The sequence below is a fragment of the Tiliqua scincoides genome, chromosome 1 (genome assembly GCF_035046505.1).
Source record: "Tiliqua scincoides isolate rTilSci1 chromosome 1, rTilSci1.hap2, whole genome shotgun sequence".
Taxonomy (NCBI): Eukaryota; Metazoa; Chordata; class Lepidosauria; order Squamata; family Scincidae; genus Tiliqua; species Tiliqua scincoides.
In genome coordinates, this window is record NC_089821.1 from 63,973,215 (window position 1) to 63,990,720 (window position 17,506).

At 46.1% G+C, this 17,506-nt stretch overlaps 1 protein-coding gene across 1 annotated transcript in view; it reads left to right on the forward strand.

The window, feature by feature from the left end:
• LOC136636268 (acyl-CoA (8-3)-desaturase-like) overlaps window positions 1–16,905 on the forward strand; it is a 35,250-nt gene extending 18,345 nt beyond the window's left edge. Inside the window, exons 6-12 of the mRNA XM_066611245.1 lie at window positions 4,096–4,156; window positions 6,137–6,213; window positions 10,457–10,554; window positions 13,685–13,781; window positions 14,749–14,828; window positions 15,010–15,135; window positions 15,325–16,905. Of these exons, the coding sequence (XP_066467342.1) occupies window positions 4,096–4,156; window positions 6,137–6,213; window positions 10,457–10,554; window positions 13,685–13,781; window positions 14,749–14,828; window positions 15,010–15,135; window positions 15,325–15,376 (591 nt within the window). The 3' untranslated portion in view covers window positions 15,377–16,905. The remainder of the gene's footprint in view (window positions 1–4,095; window positions 4,157–6,136; window positions 6,214–10,456; window positions 10,555–13,684; window positions 13,782–14,748; window positions 14,829–15,009; window positions 15,136–15,324) is intronic.
• Window positions 16,906–17,506: the final 601 nt, after the last annotated feature.

A 17,506-nucleotide genomic window follows, 5' to 3' on the forward strand; every position in this document is an offset into this window, starting at 1 on the left:
GGCTGGTCTGAAAAACAACAGTGAAAGGCCAGTGCAGGGTGGGGCCAGGCTGCTGTGCAAGTAATTTTCTCCTGCATCCTAATGAACCACAATTCAGACAGTGATGGAATACAGAACGGCTTCCAGAGAAGATCTCAATAATAGGGAAATTCAGATGGGAGACGGCACCCTTCTGGTATCCCAGTCCCAAGCCATATAGGATTTACAACCAGTTTTTTTAATACTTTAATAGTAGCTTCTTGGAAACTGCAACTTTGAGTGAAACGACATAAAGGCTCAAACACTTCTAGTATTAAACACTGAAATAAATGTGAACTTTCCAGGCCAGAGAAAATCCATGCAGACATGCAGAGAACATGGAATCTTCCCAAGACAGTGGCTCCTGTTGGGGAACTGATTTTTTTCTCAACTTTAAAACGAAACAATTTATAACAAAATGACTTTAAGCGAGGACTTGAAAAACCTTGAAAAATCCTTCTAGAATTGATGGTTGTAGCTTATATTCAAAGAATTGCATGGAATGCAAACTCCTCTCCTTCTGTTCAAAAAATCTCATCAGAGTCAGGACACTCTCTGCAATGGGACACTAGGAGCTGGGGGTGAGCAGGAATTTCCGAGAATCAGGCAGAGGGTTCCCTCACCTTCAAGAGAGACTTTTTTTTTTTTGGTGGGTGCAGTACAGATTATAAGCAGCAATGTTTGGGGATAAGCAATGATGAGGCCAAGTTTGCAGATGACACAAACCTTTTCTGGGTGGAAAAGTCCAGAAGGGATTGTGAAGAGCTCCAGAAAGATCTCTCCAAACTGGGAGAATGGGCAGCAAAATGGCAGATGAGCTTCAATGTAAGTAAATGGAAAGTGAAGGAAAATGGGGGCAAGAAATCAAAACTTCACATATAGGTTAATGCAGTGTTTCTCAAACTGTGGGTCGGGAGCCAATTTCAGGTGGTTCCCCATTTATTTCAATATTTTATTAATATATTAGACTTGATGCTACCATTGTATGTGACTGCATTTGGGGAAATTTTACAGAAATGTACTTTTAACAGGTTACTATGTACTGTAGACACTCACCTATAGTACATAAAATTTTTGCAAAGTAATCAAGCTCCAATTATCAATTCGCCTTATCTCCAGTGAAGATCTTCATGGAAGAAGTTTCATTTCTCAAGCAGCAGGCAGGCACTGCAGAGATAGTTTCTATAGCAACTGGGAAATTCCAGCCAAAGTTAACCTTTTATTCTCCTTCCTTCTGCTGCAGCCAGGTTCTGCCTTGCAAATGCTTGCAAAGCAGGTCTGTTTTTTTTCAACACCAGGATGGGATCCTTTCTATTTGAAACAAAGTTCCAGGCTACAATTCAATGCACCATTACTTAAGAACAACTGCCATGGAAAGCAGTGGGTCTACTCCTGAGTAAAAAGGGTTGCAAATATATGCAGCTGCATCTCTCTGCTGTGAATTGAATTGCACATGCTCAGTTATGTGTTATGAGTTGTAATATGTAGAGCTTCTGGCCTAACACACCAGACACCTTAAAGGTGGATTTGATTCCTGGTTCTCCTGCAGTGGTTCCCAACCTTTTTCACTTGCATATCCCTTGGCAGCCCATTTCCATAAATTGTACCCTTCATATTAGCAAAATGTTTGTAATAATACAAGCCCTCATCTCCTCTATATGAAAGCCCAGACTCCATGTATTTATCACAGTATTTTCTCTTTTTATCTGTTTGAAGAACAGAAGACTCTGCCTTTGCACTGTTTTGCACCAGAAGTGTGCTGAGAAATTCTGGGTGATTGATCACTTTCCATATTATGTTTCAGCTTTTTTACTGTGCTGATTTTAAATCACTGGTTCATAGATGAATTGATTACCAAAAACTAGCTATTGTGGGGTTTTCACTGCCAACTATCTACCTCCCTTCCTGCCTTGCTGGTCCTTGTAAGGCATTCCTGTCTTGCAAGGCATTCTGGAGCACAACCTGCCATTTTCTGCCATTATTCCATTCTTTTTCAAGTACCCCTAAAGGTCCTGTTGAGTGTCCCTCTGAGTACATGAATACCAGGTTGGGAACCACTGTTTTACTGGTATGTTGTTTACAATGCACTTATTCTGATAGTGTTTACAAAAAGATGGTGAAGACAAGAATTTAAAAAGAATAAAAATGTATCTTATGATCTTTTACTATGTTTTTAATAATTTAGAGACTACAGTTCTTAGGTAACAATTAGTGGTAGGTTATTTTTCATGATCTGGCCTCGGGTAAAATCAGACAAAACTATAGTCAGGCACCCCCCTAAGTTAACCCCTGACTTATCTGAGGGTCATAGAAAATTCCATGGTTGCTGGCTCAATGCCTGCCCTCGACTTATCTGTGGGATCGACTTATAGGCGGGTGTCTGCGGTGTGTGCTTTTTGCGATGATAGTAGTTTCTCCTGGTTAAGCATGGGTAGGATTGCAGCCTAGGATTGCTAAATGTTTCCCTGCTTGATGATGTCACTTCCAGTCATGACATCACTTCTGGTGGGTCCCAACAGACTGTCATTCCAAAAAAGTGGGTCCCAGTGCTAAACATATGAGAACCACTGGGTTAATGTATCTGAGCTGCTTGTGGCAGATAAAGAGATCGGAGGAAGAGGGGTGGACAGCTCAATGACAGTGTCTACGCAATGTGTGGTAGTGGTGAAGAAGGCCAATTCCATGGTTGGGATCATTAAAAAAGGAATTGAAAATAAAATGGCCAATATTTATTATGCCATTGTACAAATCAATAGTAAGGCTACATCTGGAGTATTGTCCATCCTGATTGCCACATCTCAAAAAAGATATTGTGGAAATGGAAAAGTGCAGAGGAAAGCAACCAAAATGATTAATGGGCTGAGGACCTCCCTTACAAGGAAAATCTACGGCGTTTAGGGCTCCTCAGCCTGTAAAAAAAAGCACCTGAGGGGGGACATGATTGAGACATACAAAATTATGCATGGGATGTGTAGAGTGGGTAGAGGGAGTGTTGGAGGAAATTAAAAATAGTTTCCTCTTTGGGGGGGAAGCAGAGTAGCTTAAGCAGCTTTTGGGTATCACCCCAGGGAACCTCCCTCACCTGGCTGACTGCTAATCAATAAAAAAGACAAAGAGGCAATGGCTTGTTAAAGTTGCAAAAAGAAGTTATTTACTTACAGTTCCATTTAGTGTATATTTACAGCATCTGATTAGGATCACAGGTTCAACTAACAGAGATAGCAAGGCCCTAGAGCTGCCTCACCCTGCATGCCTTGTGCTCAAGATGGCCTGGGCATCAGCGCCCTGGTGTGTGCCATCTTAACAGGTTGGTGGTCAGAGGACAAGAGGAAATGCTCAGTGGAGAAGGGAAGGATAAAGGGTTAGGGCCACACCCCACAAGGATCACAGAGAGAACAGGTAGAAAGGTCAGATTCATTGGGCCATAGCTTGACCCCTTCTGGACAGCATCCTGCCCCCTCTGGACAGCGGTTGGAGTTGCACCAACTCCCAACAGGGAGGTTCTTTTTCCTTCTGCAGGACACCAGAACCATTGAGTGAAGGTAGAGTTAGAACAGACAAAAGAAAAAATTTCTTTACCCAGAGTGTAATTAGTCTGTGAAACTCCTTGCCACAGAATGTGGTGGTGGCACCTGAAGGCTGAAATGTCTTTAAAAGGGGATTAAATAGATTTATGGAGGAAACATCAATCACAAGTTACAAGACATGATGATGGTATGCAGTCTACAGGTTTTAGAGGTAGCCTATCTTTGAATGCTGGATGCGAGAGCGTTGCAACAGGATGGGTCTATCTTGTTGTCTTGAGTGCTCCCTGAGGCATGTGGTGGGCCACTGCAGGACATGGGAATCTGGACTAGATGGGCCTTTGGCCTGACCCTGCAGGGCTCTTCTGATGTTCTTAAGAAGGGTGCATGCACACTTCTTTGATTACAAACTTTATATTGTAGCTGTGTGCAAAGTAGGTTGATCTGTGCCAAATAGCACAAAGGCTATGTGGATGATATGGTTGCATGTGGAGAAGAGACCAGGAGCCTGTATAATCATTCTTACTAGACTGTGGCCTACTTGCTTTCACAGCTTGGGAAAAAGAAGATAAAGTTCATGCCTTACAACCTTCAGCACAAGTATTTCTCCTTCAGTGAGTATCATCAGCTTCTTGAAGGTCATTGGATTCACATGCCTGATACTGAATTCCTGTGTTACCATGTCAACTGGCCATAGTGTGGTCTGGTTACAGCTAAAGCTGAACTCTGGGCAGGTTGGCATCAGGGGTCACCCAGCTTGGGCACAGACTGATGGTGCACATCTATTCAAGGAGCCCATCTTACTAGGCCAGTGGTTCCTGAACTTTTCTGGCTCGTGCCTCCCCTGATCCTTGTGGCCATTGGCCATGGCTCCCCATTACAACACCTCACCTCAGTTACCTCCAAAATGGGGATGAAGATGTTATAATTATACACAAGAAACAAACTGCCAGCACTCTGAGGCTGCAATCCTAACCACACCTGAGAGTAAGCCCCATCGAACAAAATAGGATTTACTTCTGAGCAGACCTGGTTAGATTGTGCCCTGAGTTTGTTAGGAGGGTTTTAGAAAGGGAGGGGGAAAGTGATGAATTTGCTGGGGGAGGGCAAGACTTTTTTGTGTGTATCTGCTAATTGCAAACTGATGCAAATGGAGACCTAGAGACTCTTTGACTGCAATACTAACCTCACTTTCTTGGGAGTAAGTCCCACTGAGCACAATAAGACTCACTTAGCTAGGATTGTGCCTTTTGTCTTACAACAGCAGCCAACAGAGTACCCCCCCCCCCCCAAAAGGAGGCAGGAGGAAAAAGGGGGATGGCTGAAAAGGAATGGGTATTTTTATATTTTAATCAATTTTTGGAGACAAAGCCATCAAGAGTGATTTTTTTTTCTTTTTGAAGGGGGAGGAAAAAGAGAATGGTGAGGATCCTTGGTTAACCTGACACAGACACCAGGCCTATGTAGGTCTACTCAGAAGGAAGTCCCATTTGAGTCAAACGGGCTTACTCCCAGGAAAGTGTGGAAAGGATTGCAGCCACACTGAGCAAGATTACAACTCACCCCAAAGTAGATGGGGGCTGCTCACACACATACACTGCAACATGCAGATGCCACCCCTATTCCCCCCAGGCAAGATGGAGGAATGCAGGCTGGAGCATTCTGACACCCCCCCCCCCAGCAGGCTGGCTCCTTCCTTCCCAAGCAGAGGAAAACACTGAGCTGCTTGTACTTACTCTTCCCTCCCAGTTTGAACCCTGCCAGGAGCGAGCCCTGAGCTGATGAGATGCAGCACCTCTTCAGCTGCCCAGCCAGCCTTCTCTCCCACTTCCCCTCCACCATGTTTCACAGCCCTCCCCACCTCATGCTGCCTCATTCACAGCTGCAGAAAAGCAGCAAGTCAGCAGGCAGCATGTGCAGCTGAACAGAGCAGAGCAGTGCAGCTACAGCCACCTCTCTCCCCAGTTGCCTCACAATGCTTCTGGAGGCTAGCCATGCCTCCCTAGGAAGGTGGGACGCACAGATTGAATTCCTCAGAACTAGGCTGATTTGTGAACCTTCAACACCAATAACAGTGGTGGTGCCCACTGGAGACAGTCTGGGGCCACCATCTGTATGGTTTGACCCCAGGGCTATCAGCAACTTGGTGCCCACACTGACCCTGGGCCTGGCAAGTGGACAAAGCTGAGGTATTCTGCTCATAAGGTTTCATTTCCTGAAGTTCTTACAGTCCCTGTCAACACAGTACTTGCTGTATCAAGGCTGCTCTCTTGGGCGTTTGGATGCTGTGCAGGGGGGTTGTGGTAGCTCTTCTCCCAGAAGACCCCTTTTAGGGCTGCAGTGTGCTGCAGAGGGACTTGGAAGGAGAACAAGCTGCCGGTTGACAAAGTTTGGGAACCACTTCCTTACACTGTCTTGGAATTGTAGTCCAGATGCAGTGAAACTGGTAGGCTGAAACTGCTGAGCCTGTATATTCTGTAAATGTTCTTTTGGAGTACACCTTGATTTTTCACCAGTTTCACTTATCTGCCCTGTTTATTTTATACAACTTGTTTTTTTGATGTTTTTGTCTCTTTTGTGATCTCCTCCACCAGCTTTACCCCCACTACTGATTCCTACTTATTTCCAGTGGCACACCATCCGTACTTCTTTCAAGAAGGGATTCTGGGCGGTAAGTATTGCGATCTCAGTGTTGCGGTTGAAACAACAGGCTGCCTAGTTTCTTGGGTGGTTTCCCATGAAAGTAAAGTGTCTATCTTTGTTTTCCCCAGGCAGGTAATTTGGGGCTCTTCAAGAATAAATGTACCTGTTCCAAGCGTGTCAGAGAAGTCTTATATGGCAAAATTAAAATGACATTGCATTTGGGCAAAAAAAAAAAATACAGATGCACAAAGTAGCATTTGCCACATTTCAGTTTGTTCCCATTATGATCACTTTGATAACCAGACGTTTAGGGTGCTGGTTTAGCATTTATGCACTTCTTTATTTGATTTATACTCATTCTAAAGTCTCTGAGTGGCTTACACAAATATTTAAGTTTACATAAAAAACAAACTGGTCTTTCCCCTTAATTACATTTTATAATATGATTTTTTAATAATTACATTTATTTAAAAATTACATCTTAGGTGATTGGCAGCCCAATCCTGAGCTGCCTGGGGTGTGGGGCTGCAGCAGTGCCAAAAATGGCTGCCGCCACATTCTGCACACTTTGAGCAGCCATGGGTGGCACCTTGGGAGAAGGGGACTTTCGTCCCCTTCCCCCAGGTAAACGCAGTAGCCCTGCAATGGGACTACTCGATTCACTGCCAACCAAAAGGTCAGCAGTGAATCAAATGCCTCTGTGTCAGGCAGTGAGCCTGAGGTGGAGGCTTTGGATCCGGTGGAGCTGTCCCGCCTCCCTCCCTCCCTGCTCCCTCCCCCAGCACGCCTCCCCCTGCCCTCCCCCTGCATCCTACCTCCCCCCAGCCCTCCACCCTGTTCTCTGCTTGTCTCCCCCTCCCCAGAACCCCTCCTCTCTGCCTCCCCCCATGCCCCCACTTACCTCTCTGCTGCTTGGCAGTCCACGCAACTGCCCAGCGGTGGAAGTCGGGTGCCCACCCAGCAGTCACCCGGCGCTGGCCAGCACTGGGCTACCACTGGTGCTCACCCGGCCCTAGGGCTTGCAAACTTGCCTTATGGCCAATGTGTGTGCCGATGGCAAGCCAGTGCACCAAACTCGGGATTGGCCTCTTACATAGCTAAAAACTATTTCAGTTGGTTGGGTGATGGGCCCAGGAAGATATGCCAGTGGGGGTTGGGCTGGCTCTTCTGGGGAAGGAGATGCATGCAGACCACCTCTCCTTCCAGCTCTTCCTCTAACCTGCAGGTCATCATTGGTCCTGGCAGCAATCCCTGCAGCACAAAAGAGTTCCTCTTGATGTTTAGCAATCCAGCGAAGAATAAGACCAGCCTGATACAGGACTTACAGTCCAATCCTGAGCTGCCAGGGGTGCAGGGCTGCAGCAGCGCCAAAATGGCCGCTACCACATCCTGTGTACCTCAGGCAGCCCCCGCCGACTCCTCTGGAGAAGGGAACTTTTGTCCCCTTTCCCTGGGTAAACGGAGTAGTCCTGCAATGGGGCTACTTGATTCACCATCAACTGAAAGGTCGGCTTTGGATCTGGTGGTCCCAACTCCCTCCCTCCCTGGCATGCCTCCTCCCCACCCTCTCCCTGCCTCCCACCTCCCCGTAACCCTTCTTCCCCACCCTCTGCCCACCCTGGAATGCCTCCCCCCTTCCTCCCCTCATGCCTCCACCTACCTCTCCACTGCTCGGCGATCCTTATGGCATGTTAGTGACAATGCACACTGGTGGTAAGCCAGTGCACGTAGCTCAGGATTGGGCTCTTAGTCTTGGGTAAAGGCACTCCCCTGACTTGTATCATGGGAACCTGGTTTGGTGAAGCAGAAGAGGTTGGTCTCTCCCAGTTTTGCCTGCCAGGTTCTCAGGGCTGCAGCAGCCACAACTGCAAGAGCAAGTTTGCAATAGGCTATTGTGGGACCATCTCCCTTACTGGATGCCCTGACGTCTGCTACAGGCGAGGTCATCCAGGACCGGGCGCAGCAGATGGAACGCTGGGTGCAGCAGTACTCTGAGCTGTATTCCAGAGAAAATGTAGTTACCGAAGAAGCACTGAACAACATTAAGTGCCTGCCTGTGTTGGAGGAGCTTGACAGTGAACCAACCCTAGAAGAACTTAACGTGGCCCTGGACTCCCTTGCCTCTGGCAAGGTACCTGAGAAAGACAGCATCCCTGCTGAGGTCCTAAAGTGCTGCAAAGAGATCATCACCACTGAGCTGCATGAAATCTTCTCTCTGCTGGAGAGAAGGTGGAGTACCACAGGGCATGAGGGATGCAAACATCGTCATCCTATACAAGAACAAAGGCGACAGGGGTGACTGCAATAACTACCACGGCATCTCTCTCCTTAGCATTGTAGGAAAGCTGTTTGCACGAGTTGCACTAAAGAGGCTCCAGGTACTTGCAGAGAGCGTCTATCCAGAATCGCAGTGCGGAATCTGAGCCAATAGGTCCACCGCTGATATGGTGTTCTCCCTTAGACAACTGCAGGAGAAATGCAGGGAACAGCGACAGGCACTCTTTATAGCCTTCATATAAAGATCCTCACAAAGGCTTTCGACCTGGTCAGCAGGGATGACCTCTTCAAGATTCTACCCAAGATCGGATGTCCACCCAGGCTCCTCAGCATCATTGGGTCTTTCCACGAGGACATGAAGGACACTGTAGTCTTTGATGGCTCCACATCAGACCCCTTTGACATCTGAAGCGGAGTGAAGCAGGGCTGTGTTCTTGCGCCGACCTTGTTTGGGATTTTCTTTGCTGTCCTGCTGAAGCCTTTGGAACTGCAACTGAAGGCATCTATCTCTGGACCAGATCAGACAGAAAGCTCTTCAACCTCTCCAGATTGAGAGCAAAGTCCAAAGTCCAGCTGAAATGTCTGCGTGACTTCCTCTTTGCCGATGATGCAGCTGTCACCGCCCACTCTGCCAAAGATCTTCAGCAGCTTATGAATCCTGCCAAGACTTTAGACTGAAGATCAGCCTGAAGAAAACACAGGTCATGGATCAGGATGTGGACTCACATCCCTGCATTACAATCTCTGCGCATGAACTGGAGGTTGTCCATGACTTTGTGTACCTTAGCTCAACGATCTCCGACACTCTTTTTCTTGATACCGAGCTAAACAAACGCATGGCTAAAGCAGCTACCATGTTTTCCAGACTCACAAAGAGAGTCTGGTCCAACAAGAAGCTGATGGAACATACCAAGATCCAGGTCTACAGAGCTTGCATCTTGAGTATACTTCTGTACTGCAGTGAGTCCTAGACTCTTCGCTTACAACAGGAGAGGAAACTGAATGCTTTCCCCATGCACTGCCCCTGACGCATCCTCGGTATCACCTGGCAGGACAAAGTTCCAAACAACACAGTGCTGGAACGAGCTGGAATCCCTAGCATGTATGCACTGCTGAAACAGATGCCTGAGTTTGGCTTGGTCTTGTCGTGAGGATGGGCGATGGCCAGATCCCAAAGGCTCTCCTCTATGGAGAACTTGTGCAGGGAAAGCGCCCTGCAGGTAGACCACAGCTACAATACAAGGATAGCTGCAAGAGGGATCTGAAGGCCTTAGGAATGGACCTCATCAGGTGGGAAACCTTGGCCTCTGAGCAGCCCGCTTGGAGGCAGGCTGTGCAGCATGGCCTCTCCCAGTTTGAAGAGACACTTGCCCAACAGATTGAGGCAAAGGTGCAAAGAAGGAAGGCCTGTAGCCAGGGAGACACACCAGGGACAGACTACATCTGCTCCCAGTGTGGAAGGGATTGTCACTCCCGAATTGGCCTTTTTAGCCACACTAGACGCTGTTCCAGAACCACTTTTCAGAGCGCGATACCATGGTCTTCCAAGACTGAAGGATGCCAATGAATGAATGTCCAGCAGTTCTCCAGATTCAAGTGTTTTTGTGTGACACCAAATAGGATTCTTTGGGTGTGTCATCCACATTTCTGCCCAACAGTCTCCTTGCCTGAGCTGGTCAGGGGGTTTCTGGGGGTCTTCATTGTGTTCATGGTGAAGCCCTTGGGATGAAGATAGCTCAGGATTTCATGGCCTCAAAGGCTATAAATCTATTTTTTTCCTCAGGATTCTGAATTCTGAGCCCTATTTTTGTGCTTTAGTGGTGTGATCACTGAATCTTGTCATGAACTTAGCTCTGCATGTGGATGTCTGCAGGTTTTAACTAGGAATGGAAGGGTATCAGGAAGTACATCTCCGTGGTAAAAGACTGACTTTGCAAACAAGGTTCCTGTTGCACATATCTTTCTTGCTGATGGTTTCATCTCCCTTTTGACAGGACTTGGCCTGGATATTTTCCTTTTTTCTTCGATTTGGCCTCATCTATGGGTCCCTGTTAGAAATAAAGAGTTTGTTGCTATACTTCCTATTATTCAGGTATGACAAAAGAAATCTCCTATCCAGCTGAAGTCAGGTATGGCTATCTTACTGAATGTGCTTAGATTTGCGTTAGTCACTAGCAGCCACCAGAAGATATAAAAGTACTGTAACTGAATGTTTACAATACTCAGTCATTCCAAGGATCATCATTTAATTCATCCTTCAAAACTCAGTAGTTTCCCATGCCAGAAATTAAGAGCTACGTCAGGGGCTGGCCAGATCAGGCCCATGCCCATAAGAGGACCCACCCTGTTGGCCAGTCCCCTGAACACTCCATCAAGCATGCATTGCAGCAGGGGTGCAAGTTGGCCGAGGTAGTCATGCTGATGCTGCACCAGACCTCCCTTCAGAAACTGGAGCATTCCCCAGAGGTCCCTGCATAGTTGTGGGATCTTCAGGGGATGCTCCCATTGACCAGTGGGGAAGAGAGGAGGAATCATTCCTGCTGTCCCCTGCCTATAAGCTTCTGAGGGTTCCAAGCAAGTGGGTTCCAATGTCTCCAGGGACCCTCTGCAGGGCTTTACATCCCAAGTCTCCAGCAGTCTAGCACTGGTACTGCCAGAAGAGGTTGGACTGTCCGAAACCTATATATAATTGTGCATCTTTTAAATGATCATTTTTTCCCACAGCCCCACCCATACAGACACAACATCTTAAGGAAATTTAATAGGAATGAGGTCCCATTCCCAGCTTCAATCTTTGGCAGGCCCTCGTAGGGCTGGAATTTCTGGTAACAGACCATGATTTAGGATGCAGTCCTAACTCCTAAATGACCTGGAGACAGGGTTGAGCAGTGAAGTGGCTAAGTTTGCAGACGACACCAAAATTTTCCGAGTGGTAAAGACCAGAAGTGATTGTGAGGAGCTCCAGAAGGATCTCTCCAGACTGGCAGAATGGGCAGCAAAATGGCAGATGCGCTTCAATGTCAGTAAGTGTAAAGTCATGCACATTGGGGCAAAAAATCAAAGCTTTAGATATAGGCTGATGGGTTCTGAGCTGTCTGTGACAGATCAGGAGAGAGATCTTGGGGTGGTGGTGGACAGGTCGATGAAAGTGTCGACCCAATGTACGGCGGCAGTGAAGAAGGCCAATTCTATGCTTGGGATCATTAGGAAGGGTATTGAGAACAAAACGGTTAGTATTATAATGCCGTTGTACAAATCGATGGTAAGGCCACACCTGGAGTATTGTGTCCAGTTCTGGTCACCGCATCTCAAAAAAGACATAGTGGAAATGGAAAAGGTGCAAAAGAGAGCGACTAAGATGATTACAGGGCTGGGGCACCTTCCTTATGAGGAAAGGCTACAGCGTTTGGGCCTCTTCAGCCTAGAAAAGAGACGCTTGAGGGGGGACATGATTGAGACATACAAAATTATGCAGGGGATGGACAGAGTGGATAGGGAGATGCTCTTTACACTCTCACATAATACCAGAACCAGGGGACATCCACTAAAATTGAGTGTTGGGCGGGTTAGGACAGACAAAAGAAAATATTTCTTTACTCAGCGCGTGGTCGGTCTGTGGAACTCCTTGCCACAGGATGTGGTGCTGGCGTCTAGCCTAGACGCCTTTAAAAGGGGATTGGATGAGTTTCTGGAGGAAAAATCCATTATGGGGTACAAGCCATGATGTGTATGCGCAACCTCCTGATTTTAGGAATGGGTTAAGTCAGAATGCCAGATGTAGGGGAGGGCACCAGGATGAGGTCTCTTGTTATCAGGTGTGCTCCCTGGGGCATTTGGTGGGCTGCTGTGAGATACAGGAAGCTGGACTAGATGGTCCTATGGCCTGATCCAGTGGGGCTGTTCTTATGTTCTTATGTTCTTATGTTCTTATGTAACTCGCTTTCCAGCACTGATATAAGGGCAATGTAGCTCTGAGGTAAGGGAACAGACATTCCCTTACTTTGAGGAGGCCTCTGTGAGTTACACCCAACTGTAGGATGCAGCACATGTCCCATTGGTACCGCTATGCCAGTGCTGGACAGTGGGTTAGGATTTGGGCCTTAGAATCTAACAGCCCAATTCTTTGCTTCCCTAGCACCTAGGGTACAGCGGCACCAAAATGGTCTCCTCAGGGTAAGGGAGCATTTGTTTTGAACATTTGTTCTCTCTCTGCTGTTCTAAAAGCTAAAATTGCCCTCCCCCTTGTTGATCTGCGTATGACATAGTGATTCAAACTGAGAGTCCATTTGCAGAAATCTTAGTGTAACAGCAGGAATCTGCAAGATAAAAAAAGGCATTTGCAGTTTGCTAGCTGAAAAGCATTGGAAGTCACATTTGTAAGCTAAAAAAAGACCCGGTTCAGCTTTTAAACCCTTTCCACTTTTCCACATTGCTCTGCACCCTAATACATGTCAAATGAGTGGGGGATGCCTAGATGTCTCATAGAACACAATGAGTTAACATGCATAGGCTTGTGCTGTAAATCTGTGTTTTCAGAGTCTTTTACCATTTTAGCAAAATACCTAGCATTAAGTAGGTAGAGGATATTTTTCTCAGCTGAATTGTCATAAAATATTATATGTTATGTATGACACTGCAGTTGTGATGTGTGAAGAGTAACCTCCATGTGGCCTAGAGAGCAGACTGGCCACCATTTGAAGGTGGTTATGCACTGCTCAGGCCATTAACTGCTCTGCACAATAAGGAAAATATCAGAGAGAACGTTACTCGGCAGAAGCAATGTTACTGAAAGGGTGTGATAATTGGGCCCTCCCATATCTTGAAAATATTATCAAGGTCTGCATTTTTTTGTTATCATTTGCAGCTAATTAATTTGTAGGTGAGAATATTTCTTATTTCTTGTCTTCACCTGCTTGATGACATCACTTCATGCTTAATGACATCACATCCCATCCCTCAGGAGGCACCATGAATGCTAACTTTGGCCTGCTGTATGAAATAAGTTTGACACCCATGTGCTAGAAGTAGGCTTGAATCCAAAGAGCTGCTTGGGCCTGCCTGTCATGTTACCACTGGGGACGCATGCAGGGAGGGTGCATACCTCTGGGGGTGTGTGTGTGGACCTGATTCGCTGATAAGTGAATCCACAGATACCAGGGCTGCCCTGTATAGGTGGCTTATTGAGCTATGCTGACCAGTAACAGTTTTATTTATCTATGCAGGATGGCAGAGAGCTCCTGGTTTGTCTGGGTATCACAAATGAATCACATACCCATGACTATAGATTATGATAAGCAATTGGACTGGTTTTCCACCCAGGTGAGGTCTTTTAACTCTAGCAACTATGTATAAAATGCACAGGATTACAGTATATTCTCACAAGAGTGTAGCAGTACATTTGATAAGCCTAGGTTGAGTAGAATGGGATTTGGATGGGAGGTCACTAAAAGAAAAAAAGCAGACACTGGCGCTTTCATGGACAGTTTTCCTGACATTGGAGCTTTTGTAGGACAGTTTTCTCCAAGCTCCTACCTGGGCAAAACACCTCAAATCCTACACACCAGAGCCAGCCCATCCATGAAACCAACTGCAGTGGTCTCCTCAGGCAGCAGATTTGTGGGGGTCCCCATCTCTATCCACCTCTTTGCCCCCTCTGCTTCTTTCTCCTTTGACCCCTGGATTGGAAAAGAAGTGGGGGACAAAGAGGCAGAGGAATTGAAGAGGTAAGTGCTGAGCTAGAGCACTGTAGACTGGGAGGAGCAGGGGGTGGCACCTTAATGGATAAGGGGCAGCATTTGACATACTGCCTCAAGCATCAGGAGGGCCTGCATTGACCCTGCTAAACATATTTACCTTGAAATAAGCCCCACTGAATTCTGTGGAATGTGCTCCAGAGTAAACGTGTTTAGGACTGGGCTACAAAATGCTAAAAAGTAGAATAGCAAGTTATATGAGACAGATACATGTTTGCCTTTAAGGGTCTGCCTCAGAATTCCTGCATGCTTCCATGTGGAAATATGGTCAAATTCCCAGTGGCCCTCACTGAATCTTCCCCAGAACAGACCTTCAGTTCTCCTAGTAGTCTGTAGAACTACGGTGAATTAGTAGATGGACAAGAGCCCCTTCCTGTGTAAGCATACCCATCTGGGCCTGAGGCTCATGGGAAAGAGGTATGGGGGGTGAGCTATAGGGCTGCTACAGGAACCCATTGATCTAACACAGCTGCCATCTGGGCAAGTCAAGAAAGCTGTTGCTGTGCTCAGACACTGCTCATTTCTTATTGCAGCTCCAGGCAACATGCAATGTGGACCAGTCCTTGTTCAACGACTGGTTTACTGGGCATCTGAATTTCCAGATTGAACATCAGTAAGTATTTTCCACACTATCCCCAGATTTTCCTCATGTAGTGAGATTCTCTCTGTAAGAAAATTCTCATGTGAAGAAGCCCTGAGCCATCTCTAGGCAGTGAATCCATGATTGATATGCTATTGGTGCTAACCCACAAGTATCAGGGGCAGCTTGAAATACTCTGTCTTCTTTTTGCCAGCCTGTTTCCCAGGATGCCTCGGCACAACTACTCAAAGGTGGCTCCTCTGGTGAAGTCCTTGTGTGCCAAACATGGCATTGAGTACAAGTGCAAGCCTCTGCTGACAGCTTTTGCTGACGTTTTGCGGTACGTATCAGTGACAAGAGAAATGTGGTACAATGATAAAGGTTTGGAGGTCCAGTAGAGAAGACAGGAGGCATTTCCCAGTGTGGATCTTCTGGGTTTTTGCTCGCCTGATCCTGAGCAAGCTCTCTTGTTTGATTGACTTTTGTAGAAGTATTACCCTTTCCTCTTCTCTTCTTTTTCCCTCTGCAGCTCTTTGAAGGATTCGGGAGAACTGTGGCTGGATGCCTATCTGCACAAATAAGAACTGGTCCGGTCTCCTCCTCCTGGAAGACTTCTCTCACATTAGCAGATTGATTGGTGGGGGTTACAAAATCACCTAAGGCAGACTTCCATGATTGTCCTTAACTGCTTATAGCACCATTCTACCGTTTTATATTATCTAGGCCTTGGATAAATTGAACTGAAATTTGGTGAATACCCTCAGCAGAGATGACCGTTTGGCATGGCATCTATACCCTTACCTATTAGGTGCCAGTTGGAGACTATTTTATTGGGGTGGGGGTTAAGCTGAATGTTCTAATGATCTGTGGTTAAGTTAATGCTGCTAGTTGTTGATTAAAAGTTTTGACTTATTGCTAACGAGGTGTAAAGGAAAGCTGGAGAGCAAAATGGACATTGGGCCTAGTGATTCACAGTGGCACTCTTTTCTCTTCCACTCTGCTTACTGGATGAACTGGCAAAAAGCTGGGAACAGTACTTTTGCGGCTGTTGCCTAAGGCTAGGAAGCCCAGACAGAAGGAGGTTGTCCTGGAGAAGCAGCTTGGGTGAATTATGAGAACCTCCAAATTGAGGGGGTTCCTTTCAGAAGCTAAAGAGTAGCAAAACTGGAGCAGTCTGGTAAGTAAGGCAACTCATTCCATTCTAAGCGGACTGAACTCTGGCAGTCACAAACATAGAAGAAAAAAGGTTCTGTTTTTTTTAAAAAGACATTAGATTCTTAATAAAATAATATAATAGTAAAGCTGACAAAACAAGGGAGGTTAGTAATGGGATAAAACAAGATATTGACCAATGACCCAAAACAGGAAAAAGGACTAGGTGGGCAGCCGAGATTGGCAAGGAGGTTAACATGCAGAAAGAGTGGACATGGCTTTCATGAAGCAGCAGCTGCTTCCATTGACCACCCTGGGCAATATACAAGGGGTGCATTTCTGCTCTTTTATCTTGGGACTGGTCAGCTGGAGGTTACCTGAGTTTCTGCAGTGGTGTAGCTAGCGAGGGGCGGGGGGTGGTCCGCCCCAGGTACCACCCTTGGGAGGGTGACACCACAAATGACCCAATGTCGCTAACATCGCAAAGGTTAGGAGTAACCCCATCAGGTCATATACCTTTGGATGCGGAATTTCCAGTGGAATGCAATGCAAAATACCAGAAATGAAATATCTCAATATAAATGAAATATACAAGGGCTGGTTTCTGCTCTTTTATCAGGGGGACTGATCAGCTGGGGGTTACATGAGTTTCTGTGTCTCTCTGCCTGGAATTCACATGGTCCAGTGAGCCAAGTCCAATTCAGATGCCTTGGTTTCTCAGTCAAAGTCATTCTCAGATAAAACATAGCAGCCAGGATCATGGTCCTGCATCAGGATGGGCTCAGCAGCCTTCTCAGAATGCTGAGGTACCTCAAAAGCCTTGGATTGAGCTTCAAAGGGTCCCAAAGGAGGAGACAAAAGTAAAAATTGACATTTTCACCACAGTTTTAATGTTATGTTCAAAATGGCACATAGCATATTGGATGGAAAAGCACAATAAAAATATTTAAAATTTAAAGTTTTTTTTTCCGTTTTTCTTTGCAAGCAACTAAAATTTCACAATGAACAGTTAGAATAAACTTTGTGTATGTGATGAGTAAACTTAACCAGGATTTTTATTAAGTGAGAGATCTTGGAAGGAAGTTAGAATGATTTATATCAGTGCTTCTCAATGTTTTTACCTACCACCCGATCCACTTTGTCGGCCATGGTGGCTGCATTGCGCCCCAGAATATGTATATATATAATTATTACCCCCGTGGGGCACCACTGAAGAAAGGCAAGAAGAACAAGAAAGCTTATTGGCTTTATCTCATGTACACAGTATTTTTCCCACCTTTTTCCACATTTTCCAACCAGAGCAAATTCAGCACAGTAAGTGTGGCTGCCTGAGTGCACCCAGTGCAGCATTAAAAATTTGGGCACATGCTGTGTAATGAGCAGCAAAGAAATCAAGCAAATTAAAAACTGCTGCAGTGCTTTCTTTATTATTATTTAAATGTTTTTCAAAAATATATGGTAACTTTACGTGTGCCACTTAGAAAGTGCCGCATGCCACAAGTAGCACTGTGCCACAGGTTGGCCACCCCTGAGGTAGATCATGTCAGTTTTCTGGGTCC